A 21,424-nucleotide genomic window follows, 5' to 3' on the forward strand; every position below is an offset into this window, starting at 1 on the left:
AGAATGCTTAATTATTATTCATAAGCGTTTAATTTATAAGTTGGCCCGACGAGCGACCCGGCCCGCCCCGGCTCGCCCCGGCCCGCCCCGGCACCAGCCCGGCCCGTGGACGGACAAGTTTCGCTAAATTTAATATTTTTAGTCAACCCACCGGGAGTTTGCGAATTGTTTCCAGCGGAAACATTGTATTTTTGTAAATTTTTCGTTTTTTTCCTACGTAGGTAGGAAACAATGTTTGATGTTCCACTTTTTTCCTGTTGAAACTGTATGAGGCTCGTAGCAAGGTAAGCGCTATAATTACTCATTAACTATATCAATATCATTTTCAACATAATCAGGTACGAAGCACTGCATGGCACTACACTGTCGCGTTTATGAATAATCGTATTCAACGAACAATCTACTGGCATCTATGTCCATTACATGTATAAATGCCCTAAAATGACTGATTAGTAGTAAAAACGCCATAATGTTAATAAGTAATATGATAGCAATACGACAAATTTCACGGCCGTTGTAATTTATTCTCGCAATGCTTTGTAATTAGCACCTGAAACCAGCAACACTGGGTACTAACTATTCAGCCTGAACAATTCAGTTAGCTCAGGTCACCTAACGGGTGCTAATTGGGTAATTCCGATGTTTTAGACCCCTACACATGTGGTGCCGGGACACGCTTTAATGACTTACGTACTTTAGTGATTTATCAATATTAGACCTTTGCAGAGGAACTGTTACAAGCATGCATAATTCTGACAATGGTCAATGTCTCTCGATATTTATTTGCTTAACTTTCTTACAATCAGGTCAAGTATGAAAAACTAAACACTTCTCATATAATCTCAGACGTCGTCTTTAAAGACTGTAATACGCCTGCAATTGTTTCTCCAAAACACCGACGGATATAAGAATGTTAATTATAAATTATCAATTACCCGCTACTTGTCGTTATGCGTAAGAGAAACCATACAACATTGCAGCTATAATTTCTTTATTAAAATTTTTAGTCAACACTACCCTAATAAAACGCAAATTTCCGACAAATTGAACATGTTAGCAATCAAAATTAATTTGTGTATGTGCGAAGTACTGAACAAATGGGAGCAAGACAAATACTGCTTGCCAAACTTTTGGCAACGAATTGATTTGAGCCCACATGAGTTACTGCGCACATTTGTTACTTCGCTAACAACGTAATCTCTCGTGTGGACAATGTCGGACGCTGTGTTGGACATTTGAATCAATCTATCAATACGTCGCTATGTTTCGGTAAACAAAAATATCAATGAACATAGTACGTAATGGGACCATTGCGAAATTGTGTACAGAGTGTCAACTACAATTGATTTGAGTTCCATCGAAGCTTATGAGCTGCTTGTTATATGTATTTACATTGCAGAACAGGATATTTTTTTATTGTTTGGATCAAATTATCTATGGAGAAAACCTGGTTCCTTGGTTGCAGTCACTCTAGAGTTGAATGCACGTAACGGATCGTTAACTAAACTTCGAGACCACAAAATTGTTTTTTTATAAAAAAAATGTTTTATTGTCATGTTGGTCCGCGTGTATTTGTATTGCGCAGTTCACAAGCTGTTCAGAAGTTAGCTTGTTAACAATGCATTTCGATTCGTATTCTGAATTTGTGACGTTGTAGTACAAAGATTTTGGAGAATTAATGAAAGAAACAAATATTATACAGTATTAAGATTAACCTCTACTAAAAATATACATAGCAATCCTTATATTAACTAATCACAGTTTGTATTTTTTTTACCATCAAATAATTTAAAATCAAGCAGTTGTTACATTCTAAATAATTATTTATTGGAAACACCTTGAATAAAATTACTTAGCTAGTCCATAAAGTATCGAGCACGGTTATTAGAGAGTAATATTAAGTTTATATGTAGGTAACCTTTTTGCCTTTTATGATCATAAAAAAGCCAATATCATTAAACATTTGAAATAAAATTGAATCAAACTTGTAAATCTTTAATCTTTAAATGTAAACATACCATAAAGAAATGATTTTACAATAAATAATTTTAATTAAATTAAGATATGTAGTCAGCTGGTAGAGTGTAGTGCGCGGGGCGATAAGGAGGTGTGCCAAGAGGTGCGGGGTGTGAAGGGGGAGGCAGGACGACGTGTCACTCAACACGCTCGGATCCCGCGAACTTAATTAAAATCACCACAAACAGCGCGACGAGGCGACGCGACGCGGCGACGCGGGGACTCGCGCGGTAAGCGCTTTGGCCTGAACTGCGGCGAAAAGTTTAGCGCGAAAGTAGTTACTAAAGAACATATGGCCTTACATAGCAAAGTTTATAAGTAACTTTTGATTTATCCTGTGAATATTTTAATTAAAATATTTAAAAATATCATAAACTTACGAATTTCGATGTTTAGGAGTCAAAACTTTAACGTAACTCGAATATTAATTATTAAGTGAAAATGTGCTACAAATAGGAACAGGTAAAACCAGTTGTCTCTTGGGGATCCAGGAGTTTCCAAAATGTTCTTTCAACAACAAGATATACCGCTTACTACTCCGACTATTATAATTTTATGTAGATCTTCAAACAAAGTATAATCTTATCTTACTAATTATTTCATTTTACTTATGCTTATAATAAATCGGAATACTTGTCAAAAAGTTTGGTCGTATAATGTAAGTAAATGCAGGAACAGCTGAAAAGATTTGGATGACATTTGGCACACAGACCGTAATTAAACGTATTTAATAATAATTCTTTATTTGCCAAAAGATCGTACATAACCACTTATAAATAACAATATTATGTTTATTGATACAATGCATACATAATAAAATTTATTTACATATCATGTCCTGACTTAACATTTAGGCTACTTTTAACCCGTTATTTTGCTTCCATAAAGCGTAAAGCGAAAGGCTTTTTACGCGATCCAAGCCGCGAGCAACACCTGATAAAAGATAATTAAAATCATATAGATCACTGGCATTACGCTCTTTGCTCATCACTCGCGCCGACCCCCAACTATCGTTTGGGTAAGTCGCCGAAGCCACTTGAATCGCGTCTTCCGATTTGCATAAGTTTTAATCAAAGAAGTTGGCGGGACATCGGCGCTCTGCACTCGTGGTGGGCCGAGCTCTTGACACACTCTTGTTGCACGGGAAGTCGGGACTAGATGGACAACTGCGATAATTAGAAGCAAGTAATGTACTGATTGCCTCGGTAGCATAGTTGTACTGCATAAGTGGTACAGCAGTGCTTTGAGGTCCTGGGTTCGAATCCCAGGTTAGGAAAATGTTAGTTGGGTTTTTCTGCTCAATATTAGCTGGGAGTCTGGAATTTGTGCCCGATATATATATGATGTGATAGGCTCGTCCCCTATCACATCATGGGGACGGAATACACTTGGCGTAAAGAGGGTGCCCAAGTTGCGCTTCTGCATACCCCTTCAGACATAAATGCGTGATGTGTGTGTAAGTACTGTTTCTGTTACTGGCTAGTGATCTGATATTCAAATAAAATACTACAAAGTTTTGCGTTATAGTTCAGTTTATAGGTATATTTTTTCTAATTGTAATATAATAAAAATACTCAGTGAGCAAGAGTTCCGCATGTGAGAATGCTTGTGCTACTAAGCTGCTTTAGTTACTAGCGGTTGTTAAACATTGTGAAATAATGTTTTCAGATGTTGAGCGCAAAACAACGATAAATCTTACTATGTAATATAAAGTATGGACTATCAATTGAAACGTACCGCTTCTTAAGCGTAACAATAATGTAACCAACTGACTCACTATTCAAGGTAAAAAGCACAATAAACTGAGAAGGCGACACAAAATCTCAAGACACGACCCTGTCTTGTCACTCACGCTAATTTCCCCACTTTCCCCGCTCCAATCCGTCAGTCGGTTCCCGAGCATTTTTTAATTCGACCGAGGGAATTCCTCCGGGAGTGAATTAACTTTTTACATTCGACGTCACAGGACGTGGCAGTTTAATTGATGAGCTTCACTCTATTCTACATTGAGACACTGCTCTGTTGGCGTCGGAGAGAATTTTTGCTTTGGATGTGACATTATTTCAAGCGTGTTGGTTCTGTTCGTCTGAGAGTGAAGATTTTTCAGAAATCAAGTTATTTCTTTAGTTAAACAAAATTATATTTGTATTTAATATCGTTAAACGGTAATTTCTTTCGAGAATGTGCTATAATTAGTACATCATCACTTTTTTTTTCACGGAATGTGGTGATCATCGCAAAATCATACCAAAGAATACGCGACGGTATTTAAGGTAAGAATAATTTATCTTCTTGATATTCTCTAAATTCGTCTGTAACTACGACTAGCTGACTCCATTTTAGAACTTCCAAAAAACGACATACTGGGTAGAAAAATCCGCAAATTACACCTCTTAAGAATGACATCGTGAATCTTATCTCTGCGCATCATAACAATATACGATAATTATGTAATGCGGATGTTTTTGTTCGTCGCATAATAAGATTTTAATATAGATTAAAGCTTATTACACACTGCACGAGATCATTACGTTGAGATTTCCCAAGAGTTATTACTCGAGTTCTCCCAGTTACTGAACAATAGAACAGCGCTATATGTCTCGATGGAAATCACGCGTTTTACTGCGTGTCGTGTAAGGCCTGACGTTTGTGACAAACCAAACTCCTTATAACATTTTACGCATATTTATTGCGTAGAAGTGTCTTTTGCAGTATAAATATTGAACACGGTTTCTTTGAGCACTTTGATTTCGCTTTTCGTATGAATATTAATATCGCAGAACACCCAATTCTTTCTCTTTTCCGAACCCTTATATCATTGATTGATACCCGCAAAATATCAAAGTTTGGGAAAATTCATACAATCATAGCGATAGTTGAAAGGCTAGTGGACTTAAGCGAAATTTTTTGCGACACTAACTTTCACACATATTAAAATCAGCAGCATTTTCTATGTTTTTTTAACATAGTTAAAAAATGTTGAAAAAAAAAATGTCGTTTAATTCAATAAGCCTTTCAACCGTCGTATAGTGTCCTGCTTATGAAGATCAATCCTACATTGTATCCTTTTATCCATACCATAGTACCGATCCCTTTGCCCTCAAGAATAAAGTTTCTACACCTCAATAGAAATCACGCGTTTTACTACGTTTGTAACTTCGGCACGACGTTTATTAATTCCCTTTAATATGCGATTCCCTGGCGAACAAAAAGTAGTTCTGGCACGTGCCGCGAGATGGCGTGTAAATGATTGAACTCATGCAAAAACTTTCATATTCCGTCTGGTATTTTTTATCTAAAGATATAGGGAATAAGGAAAAATATCGACAGTTTTATGGTTCTTACAACATTTGCTGGTAATTTTAACCCGTATAATGATGTTTTTTTTAACTGACGTTCAAAAATGAAGCACGTTCTCAATTCGATATAAGTATTATGTTTTAACTTGTAGATATATTTATCGCGGACAACATTATAATTTGACTTTGCGAAATAATGAGACTTCATCAATATCTCAGGTTATCGGACGCAATGTAGTATGTGTAGATTTTTTCGTTTAACAGTTATATTTAAATGTGATAATTGGATTTATTTGATAAAATATTAAATAATTTTACGAATTCATATGGCGTGTCCTATTTTTCCACAAAGATGTAAACAAGTTTACAATAAAAAACAGAGACGAAACATTTCATATCTAGAGTACCGAATGAGCACTTCATGTATTACACATCGTTATGATCCACAAGTATAGACATTGTGTACCTAATACAACACAAAGCTAACTCTTACAGAAGGTAAAAAAGTGACGTAGGTACAAGAAATAAAAATAATAAGATCATACATGCTAGTAATTATCATGAAAATATTTCTATTATTATATTTTTTTAAGTATACTTACACAATTGCCACCACAGTAAAAAAAATATAACAAAATAATTTCTTACGTTTACGCGAATTTTAGATTGTAATAAAATTATTTACGAATTTTATCGCGGTTATCACGCTAAACGTCGAGAGAAAATAATAATATAAATAACCGCGATCATATCCATAAATAGTTTTCTTTCAATTATAACATAAATTTTGTAATTTCATATATTATACGTATGTACAAACATAATTGCAGTACCTATTTCCATGCCTAAAGTACCAAGTACACGTAATATAATTGATGAACCCACGCCGAACTGATTTCCATCTCATGTCATGCATAAATTTAATCCTTCGAAAAGTGCTTGTTTCATTCTAAATGAAAATCCCAAATTATGATGGATAGATTTTAATAATTCCGAAACCTCACCGATTTGAATGAAATGAATTTTAGTATTTGTTTAGCAGCAATGATGTTTTATAATATTAAAGTGGTAGATATTCGTTTGCATACAAAACGGGTAAATGACAAAACTAGCAGTCTTTTTTGTTCGTGTTGGTTAAAATAATTCATTTCTTTCACACTTTTTTAAGTTGAATTTTTTGGATATCACAATTCTATATTTTTTTAGTAGACTTGACTCTAATGTTTGCATACTAAGAAACGTAATAACAACGAAGTTAGTCAGAAAATCCTTTGAAAAAACCCTGTCCTAAATAAAGATTGTCGAAAAACAAAAGAAAAGAAGAGGCAGCGAGTGCAGCGCAGTACAATGGACAAACCGTCGCTCGTGGTGTTTAACGCAGCCTTCATCAAACTTTTTGCATTCGCTTTGTTGCCGATGGATCCTGGCAGTATTGTCTCCACTATTTTCACTGATTAAGTCCGTTCCATCTGTTGTAAGTCTTTTGGACCTGACTCTAAAGCAGTCATTATTACTTATTCTGTTTTATTTCGTATGAACTTGTTCTTTCATCTAACTTTAGTTGGAAATTTAAAGTTGGTGAATTTTAGTTCGTATAAAATAGTAGTATAACTTTGAATTTGGCTCTTGAACTGACGTAAGTATTAAAAAATACAATTTAGCAATAAATTCAAGAAACTGGGAAAGAATGCCTTATACATTACACCGCCATAATTGTTCATATATAACAAATACATCAGTGGCGTAGCTGTAATTGTACACGGTACAAGTACGACTACCGCGCTGCGGTCCTGAGTTCGAATCCCGAGTCGGGCCAAAATAATTGTGACTGGGTTTATCCATCTTAAAAAAATTACTCAGTCGCAGCTCGGAGTCAGGAAGTTCGCGGTGTGATACCCCCGTGCCTCGGAAAGCACGTAAAGCCGTTGGTTGGGGTGCAACGCAGAAAACCTCCACGCGTGTCCGATTGCTGTCGGTCCCTTATGGATACGTCCGGGGGGAAGGTCAGTCGTCGGGCCGGTGCACCCTGGGCACAGTCAATAATCTCTCCGCGGGGGGCGGGAAAGGAGGGATTGTTGGCTGTGGCTAACTTTCTGCCGGGTGGGGCTGGGGGATAGCCCCTGATGGCCTCCCCATATGGCGCTCTGCGCTAGCAGAGTCCATGATGGGAGGCAGGGAGGAGTACGACCACGTGGTCGAGTGGGCGTGGTCGATGCGGTCCTTGCGGCACTACTGCCGCAGAGACCGCACCAGTAGAGGTCGCTTGCCCCTGAAATAAGGGGTAAGCGAGGGAGTAGTAGCGGGCTCGGTGTTCACTAACCCTGTCACCGGGCTGGCGAAAGGGGGGAGTGGTCCCTCTTTCGCCGCCGCCAAATCTCGTAACCCCAAACATGATCAAGTGTCTCTGGCGTAAGCGTCAGACACACTTGATCTACGGGGACCGAGGGTTCACTGGCTTAACTGCCTGGACCGCGAGGAAGAAATCCTCTATAAAAAATTACCCCAAATCCCCAAGCGGCGGCGCACCGTGAGGGGGGTTGTAAGCTTAGCTAATGGGTAGCTTGATTTAGTCGCTAGTGCGAACCACAGTATTTTGAGCCAGTACACAAAGTTTTTACTCGTGGGAACAAAAATGGAATCACAAATTAAAACTAAAGACGCACAGGGGGAGGAGAAAGAAGGAGCCGGGACCAATAGGTGCCGAGGAGGCCCACGTCCCGTAGGGGACAAACAGTCCGCCGAGGAATCGCGCGGGCGAACTCCCAAGGTGGGGGAACGTCCGCGTGATGAAGTCGCGGCCGAAGAGCGAACGCGGGGTGCTGGGTCAGACTCTGACTCAGCATCCAGCATGGTTAGCGGATGGAGCTCAGTCGCGGGCACCAGATCTATGGAGATCAAGACGGCAGCGGCGGAGCCATTCCGGAAGCGGATCAGGTGCAGGATCGGGGATACGTCCTCCGAGGGCGGCGAGGCAAAGGCTTCGTGCGTCGCTCCCCGGAAACGGGGCGGATCCCGCGTCTCGCGGAGCGAAGGTGAAGGGTCGGGCCCTCAAAGAAGCGAGGGACAGCGGGAAGCTCGCCGAGGAGGGCGGCACCCGATCGCCGCACGACCTCAAAAGGCCGAGAAGAAAAGGGCCAAATTTGAGGAGGTCGTGATGGCGGCGATTGCGAGTGTCCGCCAAAAGAAATTGCGGTCCTCGAAAGAGAAGGCTGCGCAAGAGGCCGCGGCCTCCATTATGGCGGCAGCAGCGGCCACCTTCTTGGAGTCGGAACCCGAGTCGGGTAACGAGGGGATGAGGGCCGATATCGCCCGGCTATCGACGGAGGTTGAGCGTCTCTCTAGGGAGAACGCGGAACTCAAGTCCAGCCGGGCCTCAGCCCTCGTTCAGTCCTCTCGTCCTGTAGAGACGCCTCCAGAGGTGAGTGCGGTGCAGCCGGCGGACAGGCAACAACTCCTGAGCCTGATACGAGAGGGCATCCGCCAGGAGATCGGTGCCCTCTCTGCCCGGTTCGCGGTTCTGGAGGGCATTGTCCTCCGGCCACCTCTGGCGGGCTCCAAGAAGGCTGCGTCCTACGCGGCCGCCGCGGCTCCGCAACCCACGCCGGGGACGTCCGGCCCGACGAGCCAAAACTCAGGGCCATCCACGAGGCCAACGAAGCCGTCGTCGTCGTCTCCGCCGCCTCCGCCTCCGGCCTCCCAGAGGACGCTCGCAGCAGATAAGCCCAAAAAGGCGAAGGCTGCGCGGAGAGCGGCGAAGCCGGCGGAGCTGGCAGAGACGGCTCCCCACCTACTCTCTTGCCTGCTGATGATGCCGGCTGGACAGTGGTGGGGGCCAAAGAGAGACCCGACGCACGGAGCGGCGGAAGGCGCAGCGGCAGCGCGCCAAGGAGAGAGCGTCGCCAATATGCTTCGCGCCCCGAAGTCCGCAGCTGTAGTCGTCACACTACAGCCGGAAGCGGTAAAGAAGGGCGTGACATACGCGGACCTCCTTTCCAAGGCAAAGGGGTTAATCAACCCCGCGGAGCTTGGGATTGCTGGGGGGTTGCGGTTAAGAGTAACCGCAACCGGAGCCCGGAAACTCGAGCTCCGGGGAGCTAGCAGTGGCCCGGTCGCGGACGCCCTAGCTGCAAAGCTACGGGCGGCGTTTGATGCGGCCGAGGCTAGAGTGTCCAGACCCGTAAAGAGCGTAAGCTTGCGCATATCGGGTCTGGATGACTCCGTCACAGTGGAAGAGAAGTGGTGGCCGCCATTGTCGGGACCACGGGATGCTCAGCTGAAGAGCTGAAGCCGGGAGCCCTACGTCCCGACTATGCGGGTATGCTGGCCATCACGGTCAGTTGCCCCGTGACGGCGGCCAAAGTGGTGGCTGAGGGCCGGAGAGCTTTTGGTGGGCTGGGTGTCGGCGCAGGTTAAGCTGCTCGAGCCCCAGCCTCTGAGGTGTTACCGATGTCAGACCGGACATCACGTCGGGGTAAGGTGCACCTCGGAGGTCGACCGCAGCGCGTTGTGCTTCCGCTGCGGTCAGCCCGGTCATAAAATTGGCTCGTGCACCGCCGACAAGCCGCACTGCTTAGCTTGTGCGGCGGTTGGCAAGCCAGTCGAACACCGGGCGGGGAGTAGAGCCTGCGCCGCTCCCGCCAATACCGGGGGCAAACGCCGGCCCACGGCCTCCACTGCCGCTTCCGCCGCGGCTCCCGCTAGCGCTGCCGCTGCTACTTCTGGAGAGAGCGCAATGGAATGCCATTAATGGCCCCATTGCGCTTTCTCCAGGCGAACATCAACCACTGCGCCAGAGCTCAGGATCTCTTGCTCCAGAGCATGGCGCGGTGGTCGATTAATATCGCCGTGGTCTCCGAGCCGTACTTTGTCCCGCCCAGGAATGACTGGGTGGAGGACCTGAGCGGCTCGGTGGCCATCATCGCGTCGGCCGCCGCCGGTACCCTGACCCACGAGCGGGTGAAGAGGGGCCAGGGTTGTGTCGCAGCTCGGTTCGGAGGGATAGTCGTAGTGGGGTGCTACTTCTCTCCGAGCCGAACTCTCGCCGAGTTCCACAACTCCCTCAGGGAGCTGAGTGACGTCGTCGTCGAGTACGGTTCGCTTCCCGTCGTCGTGCTGGGGGACTTCAACGCCAAGAGCCAGGCTTGGGGTTCCCGGTACACGGATGTACGGGGGCGAATGGTTGAGGACTGGGCCTTGGAGGTTGGCCTGGACGTCCTCAACAGGGGTTCCGTCGCCACGTGTGTGCGGATGCGGGGTGAGTCCGTGGTGGACATTTCGTTTGCCAGCCCCGCATTGTCGCAGCGTGTTGTCGACTGGCGAGTAATGGAGGCGGTGGAGACGCTGTCGGACCACCGGTATATCCGGTTCGACGTCTCCACCGATCCCTCGAGCGCGCCAGTCCGACGGGCCCCAAGTGGTCCACGTTGGGCGTTGAGACAGCTGGACAGGGAGCTCCTCCTGGGAAGCCTCCATCGTCCAGTCCTGGGTGCAAGCACCGGTCAGGCCGGACGATGTGAATAACGAGGCCGACTGGTTCCGGGAGGCTATGTCCTCTGTCTGCGACTCGGCAATGCCCCGAGTCCGCCGAAGCCAAGCGCGGCGCAAGGTGTACTGGTGGTCGCGGGAGCTGGCATCGCTCCAGGCGGCGTGCTATGCCGCGCGACGCCGGTACACCAGGTACCGCCAAATCCGCATCCGGCCTGTGGATGCGGTGGCTCGAGAGGCGGAGCTATACCAGGGGTACAGAGACGCAAAGACGCTCTCTCGGGCGCGATTCTAGAGTCTAAGAATCGCGCCCACCAGGAGTTGCTGGAGTCTCTTGACGCAGACCCGTGGGGACGTCCTTACAAAATGGTGCGGAGCAAGCTCCGCATCTGGGCGCCCCCACTGACGCAGAGTCTCCGGCAGGAACTGGTCGAGGGCGTCGTTGGCGCTCTGTTCCCTGCGCGAGGGGAGCACGCTCCTCCGCCCATGGCTCCGCCCCCGGCGGCGCCCGGCATGGACCACGACGACGACGTCACTGTTCCCGCGGTGACCGGGGTAGACTTGAGGGTGGCGGTGGCCAAGATGAAGGCCAAGAACACCGCCCCAGGGCCCGACGGCTTGCCTGGAAAAGCCTGGGTCCTGGCCTTGGGGGCTCTCGGGCCTCGACTTCAGAGGTTCCTCACGGCATGTTTGGAGAGGGGCCAGTTTCCACTTCGTTGGAAGACGGGGAAACTGGTCCTCATCGCGAAGCATGGGCGCCCCGCGGACAGTCCGTCCGCATACCGGCCCATCGTCCTGCTCGACGAGGTGGGCAAGCTCTTCGAAAGAGTTATTTCAGACCGCCTCGTCGAGCACCTGACGAGGGTTGGGCCGGATCTTGCGGACAGCCAATTTGGCTTCCGCAGAGGGCGCTCTACTGTGGATGCCATCATGCGCGTGAGGTCTCTCGCGACGGGGGATGCTGTTTCCCGGGGTAGGGTCGTCTTGGCGGTGTCGCTTGACATCGCCAATGCCTTTAATACCCTGCCCTGGAGTTGTATCAGGGAGGCACTCCGGTATCACCGGGTGCCGGCCTACCTCCGTCGCGTTGTCGGGGCCTACTTGACGGATAGGGCCGTCATTTACCCCGGTCGCCAAGGGGAATGGATCAGGCGAGAGATGTCGTGCGGTGTTCCGCAGGGTTCGGTCCTGGGGCCGCTCTTGTGGAACATCGGATACGACTGGGTGCTGCGCACCGACCTCCCGAGCGGCGTCAGCGTGGTATGCTACGCTGACGACACGCTAGTTTTGGCTCACGGGGGGTCGCATCGGGCGGCGGTCGACGCGGCTACAATTGGGGTTGCGACAGTCGTTGAGAGAATCCGACAACTGGGACTCGAGGTGGCGCTGCACAAATCCGAGGCCATGTGCTTTCATGGCCGGGGGAACGCGCCACCTCCGGGTCTCCAGATCACGGCAGGAGGGGTTCACATCGGCGTCGGGTCGACGATGAAGTACCTGGGACTCGTCCTCGACAGCCGGTGGAACTTCAAGGAGCACATCCGCCTTTTGGCTCCCAGGTTGGTAAAATTCACCTGCATAATGCGGCGTCTTTTGCCAAACCTGGGGGGGCCAAATGCTCCCTGCCGGCGGCTCTACGCAGGAGTCGTGCGGTCCATGGCCCTGTACGGTGCCCCCGTATGGTCCGCAGCTGTGGCGCGGCGGCAAGGCCGCTTTCTGAACGCGCCACAAAGAGCGATGGCCATACGGCTGATACGGGGATACCGCACGATCTCCTGCGAGGCGGCGGGCCTCCTTGCTGGACTACCGCCATGGGGTCTCGAGGCGAAGGTCCTTGCGTCACTATATGTGTGGCGCGGGGAGGCGCATAGCCGGGGCGTAGCTCCGCTACCGCGACAAATTGCCGCGCGGCGGACGGAGCTCCGGCAGAACCTCATGGCGGAATGGCGACAACGACTGTCGCAACCCTTGGCTGGGCACGCCACGATAGCGGCGGTAAGTCCCTCTTCGAGGTGTGGCTGACGAGACGTCACGGCGTCCTCTCATTCCGGACGACGCAGGTACTGACCGGTCACGGCTGCTTCGGCAGGTACCTGTATCGGATCCGGGTGGAGGATACGCCCGCGTGTTTTTACTGTGCGGATCGGCCGGAGGACACGGTGGAGCATACGGTGGAGGTGTGCCCAGCTTGGGCTGAGCCCCGCCGTGTTCTCTCAACGGCCATCGGTGGCGGAGACCTCTCGCGTCGGGGCCTGGTAGAAGCCATGCTCCGGGGCGAGAGAGTGGGACGCAGTCACCTCCTTCTGCGAGGACGTGATGCTCGCAAAGGAGGTGGCGGAGCGGATACGGCGCCAAAGCGCCCAACGTCCCATCCGCCACGGCAGACGCACAAGACGCGGGCGTCGAACGTCTGCTGAGGATCGTCGGCCTCCGTAGGCGCGGACCGTCGGGTGACGAGCATTGGGTAGCCCGTCGCCCGAAACACCCCAACGGCCCGTGTGTTCGGCGCGTAGTGTTCCACGCGCGCCTCGAAGAGCAGTGTCAGAGTAATTTGCGGGGCCCTTTAGGGCCGGTGCCTGCCTAGGTCTCAATGCCACCGGATCTTGGACCTAGGCACATAGGCAAAGGATGGGAACACCGTAGGTTCTTAGTCGGTAAAAGTCTGACACGCCCTCCCGCCCATCCCAAGGCGGGAGATAGTCAACTGACGATTTACCTACGTAAAAAAAAAAAAAAAAAAAAAAAGCCGTTGGTTCTGCGCCTGACCTCTCTCCGGTAATGTCGGCGTGCCGTCTCACCGAACTATGAGAGTGAAAGAACAGAGAGTGCACCCGTGTATTGCGCACACACTTGTACACTATAATATATCCTACGTAACTGGCTGATCTCCGTTGAGATTGGCCGCCGTGGCCGAAATTCGGCTAGGAGAAAGGTTTTTTTTTATAGGTACTAATATGCATTAATGCGGTCTGTAAATCGTTCTAATGATAATTAGATTCTACATAAAGGCAAGTCGACAGGAATAGGGTTATATGAACCCTTATCTACTGAAATACATACTATAACTAACAAACCTACAATATCCTATATTTTTTGTGTTTAACAAACATTCTCTGCGTGCTTGTTTTGTGTACTCTGGAAGACACGTCCGCTCGGGTGACGTAAAATTTTATTACCGCTACTGTTAGCGTAACGTGCGAATGTGACAGATTTGACGACGGATACACCTGCTGTCTTTATCTACTTGTATATTTGATTTTAGGAATTTATTTTATTCTCTCGTATGGTGGGAACAGATAGGGTTGTTTCAGAATCAATACAACGAAAAGCGGTGATAGGCTAGTTGGGAGTGGAACGGACTGCCAAGACGAATGTTCACAAGTTCAAAGCCCAAGGGCACACATCTTTGACTTTTCTATAATTATATGTGTATTGAAATAAATTTATTTTCGGATATATCGCGGTTATTTATATTATTATTTTCTCCCGACATTTCGAAAATTTTGCATCCTTTAGATCTCGGGGCAGACTGAAGTGGCCATCCACCAGTAAAAGTAACAATAAAAAAAACGTAAAAATAAAAATAATCCAGTTAAATAATTGAGAATTTAAAAAAAAATGGGAAATAATCCTGGGATGGTAATATTTGAAAAAATATAATTTAATCTATCTTTCTTGTTACTGTGTTAATGGATGTCGAAAACGTTTGTTAAGTTATTCAACTCCGTGGGAATGAGTATTTATTAAAACTGTGACCAGATGCTCTGCAAATTTTCCTTCCCCAATCTAAATCGGTAATGCATTAACGATTTCTTTGGTACTGTAATTATAATTTTGGTTTCTTACCGCATTAATCTAATTGCTACTATAAAAAGTCTAGCGCGATATCTCCTGCTTTAGACAAAGCTCGACGTTAAAAAGACAATCGAAAATAAACATCACCATTTAATTCCCAACGGAAAGTCTTTGCCCCAATTGAGTGTAGACAATCGTAAAATAAATGTTTGAGTGTCAAAGTGCAAGTTTTGTGTCAGTGCAGGTAATATTTAAAAAGCGCATTGTACACGCGTCGAGTCGACCCACATCGCGAGACAAAGGACGAGCACAAAGACGCGGCTCGGTGCGCTTCTCGCTAAAAAATGCAACGCACCTACCCAATAAGCGCTTTAAGCGTAAGCTTTAAAATGCACTGTTTTGTGTGCATCAAGCGCGAACGCTTTTAAACACCGGATCTAAAAGCTGGAACGAGTATTTCATGCAAATAGTTGTTATTACACATATCGTCGCGGTGGTTTTGTTGTAGCATATTTATGAGAGAACTGCAGGGTCGTGAGTTCCAATTCCATATTATATAAAATATTTGTTGAAATTTTTAACCTATTTATCCTATCCTATCCTATCTATCCAGTGTTATTTATTCACATTGCTAAAACGCTTGCAATTTAATGATGTGCCATAATTACATTTCTTTTAACTGTAGTTGTAGTAGTAAGCAACTGGCAAACCTTGCTAATTTTATTTAAAAAAGTACAGTAAGCATATCGTTTTTAGTTCTATGTATGAGGCAAGGTTTTCCCACAGCGGTCCACGTCCGCCCACGCGCGGAAGCGACGCCCACAAGATTACAGCGCGCTCGACGGTAGCGGGTTCGGAATCCGGTAACGCGTTTCAACCCACGCGACGTGTCTGTTTGAATAACTTGCAAATTGTACTCATAGTGTCTAGAGTTGTGAGATGTTTTGTGTATCTTTTTTGCTGGTTTAATATAATACAATACATTAGAGTTCTTTTTAACAATGGTTCTTGGGCGTTACTATATTTTTAAACAATTGAAGGCTGAACGAGTAGTTTGCTCTAGCAATGGTAACGTAAAATTGTATATTCATAAACAATAGCAAGCCCGTACAGATTTTTGAATTATCAGTTATCAACTTGAAATACCGAATAATTACCTTGACTATAATATTGTTTAAGTGGATACTGTAATGGATAGCGGAAACACTATATAGACGCCACTCGGACTCGGTCTTACCTGTCCCAACGAAAAATACACCTAAAGACTTCTCATCGCTGAGCTTGAAGCCCTTACTAGTTGATGAGGCGGCATACAGTGCGGTGCACTCAGTACAGTTAGACAGTGATGAAGGCGCGCATTACTTTCACCTCCGCGACTCGGGGCCGGTCCAGCGAGCTACTAGGGTATAGGAAGGTTTTGTATCAATAACATGGTATCCGTAATACTGAAGCCACAGTAACGTTTATTTACAGAAATTGTCATTGCGAAATATAAGTGTAGCCACAATTTAACGCATAACATATAGTCCATTGAAATGTTACATTTTTTAGGCCTTACCTTGCGTTTTTTAGAGGACGCAATTTTATTTTTTTGAAGTGTAGGGGGGGTCAGTGTAAAGCTAAAACCAAGTTTGTGGGGTCGCCACCCTTGTCCCACGGCCGCCATCTTGAAAATAGGGGCTGAAATGGTTTTTACGATGTATCTCTTAAACTATTTATCTGACAAAAAAAATGTATAAACATTTTTTGTTGCAAATTAAATTCTCTACAACTTTGGTCCAGTAACTTTTTGTCGTAGAACTATAAATAAAAAAGTTATAAGCGAAAATGTTAAGAAATTCAATGTTAAGCAATGTCCATTGCAACGTCATCAGAACGTGTGTTTATAAGGGTCATAATACTTTTTTTGTACTCTCATTAATACCCAAATACCTAAGGGACCATTAGGGAACAAAAGAACATCTACCTGCTATTATTATTATTATTTCTAACCTCTCTTATTGTAAGAATAGCTGATAATATTGTGTTGAAGTTGTTCAACTTATATCTTTTAGTTGTTCTACATATTTCTGTACGTGCGGATGTATTTTATTCTGTTTTTAATTGTGAAGACGATTTCGAATGATTTTAGACACAATTTTAACTTTAGTGAAAACTACTTTTTTCTTACTGTACATATTGCGTATTATTGTTATTACGTGAACAATCGAACCGATAATGTTGTTCCTCGTCGCAGCAGCAGCTCCAGTAGTTTATCGTCAGTTTCAGAAGCTCCAGAGCCAGACTTTGATTTTGTGAAAGAAAACGAACTCATTTCCTCTACATTTACTTTCCTATTTATCGTATTAAAGAACTGTATAATTTCTTACGCCCATCTCTTTGTGACGTCGAAATTTCAATACTGAATTGTCGTACTTCTTAACCTTTTTTATACTTGTTACACTGATAAGATCAGTCAAGTGACGTCAGAGGTCACTGTTCGCAGCGTGGTGTAGTGCTTTGTATTCTGAGGGTATTCTCCGGTTTCGTAAACAAAATAATACTAAAACAAACGAAACACCAAACTTCCGTATTTCTAAAACCTGTGAAGTTGAAATCTTATGCTAATTTGACGTGAACTGCGCTCGATAGGCTTAAGGCAGGGCTCATGTGAAAAGGCATGGATTTGAGACACGCGCGAGGATGTGAGACTTAAACATAACGGTGAAGTGAAAGTAGGTCAGCGAAATTTTACGTGGCTCATCTTTATAGAGATCACTAACAGCTCTCCGCCGCGCAAATATTAAATAAACAATAATAAATTACACCAACAAATGAATAATTGAAAATAATATTTTCACGAGAACTAATGGATCTTGAAATATGACTTCGCGAATGTCGAGTATTTTTATATAAATAAATAACGTTCAGAAGGATACTTCCTTATTAAATACTTCTTCTAATAACAGTAAAGTTATAAATATTGTATTACATAACACTCTCATTATAATTATTATTCTTAGTTACGTTCGTTACACTACAACACTTGAAGCCTTATAATTTCTATCGGAGTTTACAACATGTCACAAGTAGCTTTAAAAAGGCCTTTGCATGATTACCATTAACATACACTTTAAACAATGTGCACATGAAATTGATACACAGAAACGATTACCCAAAAAGCCGGTCACACGGATTTTACAGAGTTAAAAACAGATACAAATGAAAATAATCGGCTTTAACCGAAGCGCTGTCACGTCGCATACAATTATCGGATGGTTTTGCGAATGTCCCGGTTTGATTTAAAGGCGCGCGTCGGGAACGAATGCGCGCGTGCTGCGAGTGTGACAGGCTGACACCGCGAGCCTCACGCACCCAGATATACGCCAGCGCAATTTTATTTCCACTGTTTTGTGTTCTATTAAAACGTAATGTTCACGCTTGTATCGTAAAGAAGTAGGCATAAATGTAAATATCGGACACACGTACTTATCTGTTGGCATATTTCCGATCCGATAGAGGCAAGCTATTATTTATTTTACGAACTTTGCACCTAATGTTACGCGCAGTGAGATTCAGATATAATGTCGACTGAAGAAAGATGATCTCCTTGTCGGTGGACTGAGTGAGTGAATTATGCCGGGCTATTTGTACGGGATGTATCTACGCAGGCTGATCCCGGAACGCGACACACTGAAGTAGGCCACTATAGCGGGTTTCACACTTTGTGTTCTGCAGTCGCTATCCGGACGGATACAAAATATATCCTACCACCTGCGAAATAATATCATGCTTATCGCCTTTTTGCTATAACACTCATTTCTCGAACCAATTCTCACAGCTTGACTTCCCTCTTTAGAGACGATTCTGGTAACATCTAACAATTTTCAGTGTAAACGACACAACTGTTGAATAATTTCCATATATTGAAACAGTACATTCGGCAGCCGTCGGCACCGCTGGGCACTAGTTTGTTAACAAAGACGTTCAAATGAATCGAAGCCCGGTTCATTAGTGTTCGAGGCGCTGGCAGACGGTTTATTCCAATATTTCACTCGTTCTGTACATTTGTAGTTATTTATTGAATGTTGTCAAGTCTTGCAGAACAGTTAATTGAATTTAATGTTTCACAGTTTTCCTTTTTTGATTAATTACGTGATCTCCTACAGATAATTCTCTTTGATTGTCTAGTGATATTTAAATTGTCCTGGGATTTGATTTGAATTTCTTGTCCAGCAACAGAATTGTTGCATTTCTGATAAAAAAATTGTACGCGTATAGTATTTCTTTTTGTATTGTCACTGTTTTCTATCCAATCCAAAATGTAAACAAAGAATACGTTTTTCATATCAATTCTTTGTTCAAACTTATTGCATTGACTAGAAAAGGGGTAATAGAAACAAGGTTTTTTTCATTCCATATAGGAATCAGACGAAACGGACATAATGTCAACCAACATGTGAACAAACTATAAGAACTGTAATAGTTCTAGAATAATTCTAGCGCATCTGCCTACTCCTTCAAGGACAAAGTTGTAACTGTTATGATCAATTTTGATATAATTTTGATAATTTATTGAAAACCAATACCGAAGTGACCTGTACAGCTCCATTAATCACAGAGCGTTAGTGGTTCAATTTAAGGAGGTAGTACGAACACATCAATCTTGCGCTCGCTCGGTTCAGTTCTGCGTGCGCCATCACGAGTACTCGCGAGACGGACTGCTTCAGATGTGTCTCCCGGACTCAGAATACCCAGATTGATTTTGTTAATAGATTGCGATAATATTACATAGAGTATAAATAAGGTCTGCCTCGGTGGCGTAGTTGTACTGCATGCGCGGTACGATAGTGCTCTGAGGTCCTGGGTTCGAATCCCGGGTCGCGCAAAGTGATATTTGGGTTTTTCTGCTCAGTATCAGCCCGGAGTCTGGAAATTGTGCCCGATATGGCGATAGGCTCGCCCCCTATCACATCATGGGACGGGACACACTTGGCGAAAAATGGGTGTCCTAGTTGCGCCTCTGCATACCCCTTCGGGGATAAATGCGTGATGTTGTGTGTGTAAATAATGCTGCCTAAATTTACCTCATATCAAAATTAGAACTCATTACAAAATAATAACATTAATTACATTCTAAAAATGTACGAGCTAACTCGTACCCAGTAAGGGCATTGCGTCGTCAGCGGTTTACGCCACGCCAATGCTTTTATTACAACTATACAGTCAGTGCGTAAAGCAATGACACAGCGTTAGGTCATGCGTGCTCATGATCCATTATCAATATCATATTATCAAAAAGCAAATTATCAATATATTATGAATTTTCTCGTATCCAATATCTGCGGCATATTGTTGATTTGACTTTAATTTCAAATCAACAATATGCCGCAGTAGCCCGTACAAAAAATGTTAATTTGTGGTTTAATATCTTTAGGGGAGAGCTATGTTCAGCAGTGGAATTCAAAAGCACGAAGAAGAAGAAAAATGTTAAAACAATACTGTTAACAAATTAAAATTGAATTTTGGAAAAACTGACGCGCAATAAAACAACCATATCTTGTAAGAAATCATTGCCAGTAATATTATAATATATATGCGATGATGTTCATATAAATGCCGTTGTCTTGTTCAAGGAGCTTAAAACAAATCCAAAGACATTTATCACTTGTTGAAATTGGTGCAGTAGTTTAGACCATATTCCATAACCCCGCGTACAAACATACATATACAGGTAAATTTATATCCCTTCTTTGTTATAGTCAGGTTAAATTACCTCCACTTCTTTCCTTGTATGGCAGAACTGTAACTGAACACGTCTAACCGGGAAATCTTGTACATCGTGATAATTAAGGTTAATAAAATAACATGTCGGGAAATGGTGTTTTTTTTAGGGTTTTGTGAAGTCGCATCTCATGACAAATGGGTTTATAACCTGTGTAGATGGACTGCATCTAATTATAAAATGATCCTTGAGCTACTTCAATAAACAATTTTGACTAAGGAAGCTGCATCGTAGATCGCTATAGTTATGAATAAATAACCCAGCCTCTTCACAAATTAAATAGGACACGAGCCGTACCAGGACTCTATACTATCTCAACTTATTAGCTGAATAGCAATACAAAACGCAATGGCTTAAATACATCGTAAAGGGCCTGTAGCAAATTAACTTATAGAAACCCCCTCTAACATGAAAGATCTATACCAGTATAGATTTATTCCGACGATCTTTTTTGGTTCTCAATACATACAAATTATAATAAATACTAAATAAATAAATAAATTAAATTTCGGGGACCCCGGAAGGTAGCCCGTCGCATCTGGTCCATGATGCCTCCCTATAATTATGCCACTAATAAAAAGACAAATAAATAGAGTTACGTATGAAATCACAAGTACCTTAACTTGGCGGACGGCGAGCATGTTGTTCGCGGCGACATCCCCGGCGCTGCACGGCCGCTCGCCGACGCCGGCGCGGGCGCCGAGACGCCGACGTTACAACACTGTTCCGAACACACGGCACATGCGCACACACGTGAGAGGTTTTTGCGAGTGCGCCCGCGGCCCGCTAGGCACGTGACGCTGCTGCCGCGATGCATCCGAGCGAATCGATCGATGAACTGTACCGGTCGAGTGATTTAGTTCGTGCATTTGGTTCGTATACGAATAGTCAAGTTGAAAAATGATTTTCGGATAATTTTAATGCATTTATTACTGATAATTTTAAAAGGAAATACTGTTGTAAGAAAATTGTAAAGAAGGTAGAGAAAAAAGCACACGACGAAGACAAGACATTGAAGTAATTCAGCCACTTTATGGAACAGTCCCTTCATGTAAACTGTCAATTA

The 21,424-nt window shown here is 44.6% G+C and overlaps 1 protein-coding gene across 1 annotated transcript in view; it reads right to left on the reverse strand.

The window, feature by feature from the left end:
* The window catches only part of LOC115448595, a 124,312-nt gene extending 103,200 nt beyond the window's left edge, over nt 1-21,112 (reverse strand). Inside the window, exon 1 of the mRNA XM_037440777.1 lies at nt 20,976-21,112. Within this exon, the coding sequence (XP_037296674.1) occupies nt 20,976-20,999 (24 nt within the window). The 5' untranslated portion in view covers nt 21,000-21,112. The remainder of the gene's footprint in view (nt 1-20,975) is intronic.
* Nucleotides 21,113-21,424: the final 312 nt, after the last annotated feature.

The sequence above is a fragment of the Manduca sexta genome, chromosome 20, assembly GCF_014839805.1.
Source record: "Manduca sexta isolate Smith_Timp_Sample1 chromosome 20, JHU_Msex_v1.0, whole genome shotgun sequence".
Lineage (NCBI taxonomy): Eukaryota > Metazoa > Arthropoda > Insecta > Lepidoptera > Sphingidae > Manduca > Manduca sexta.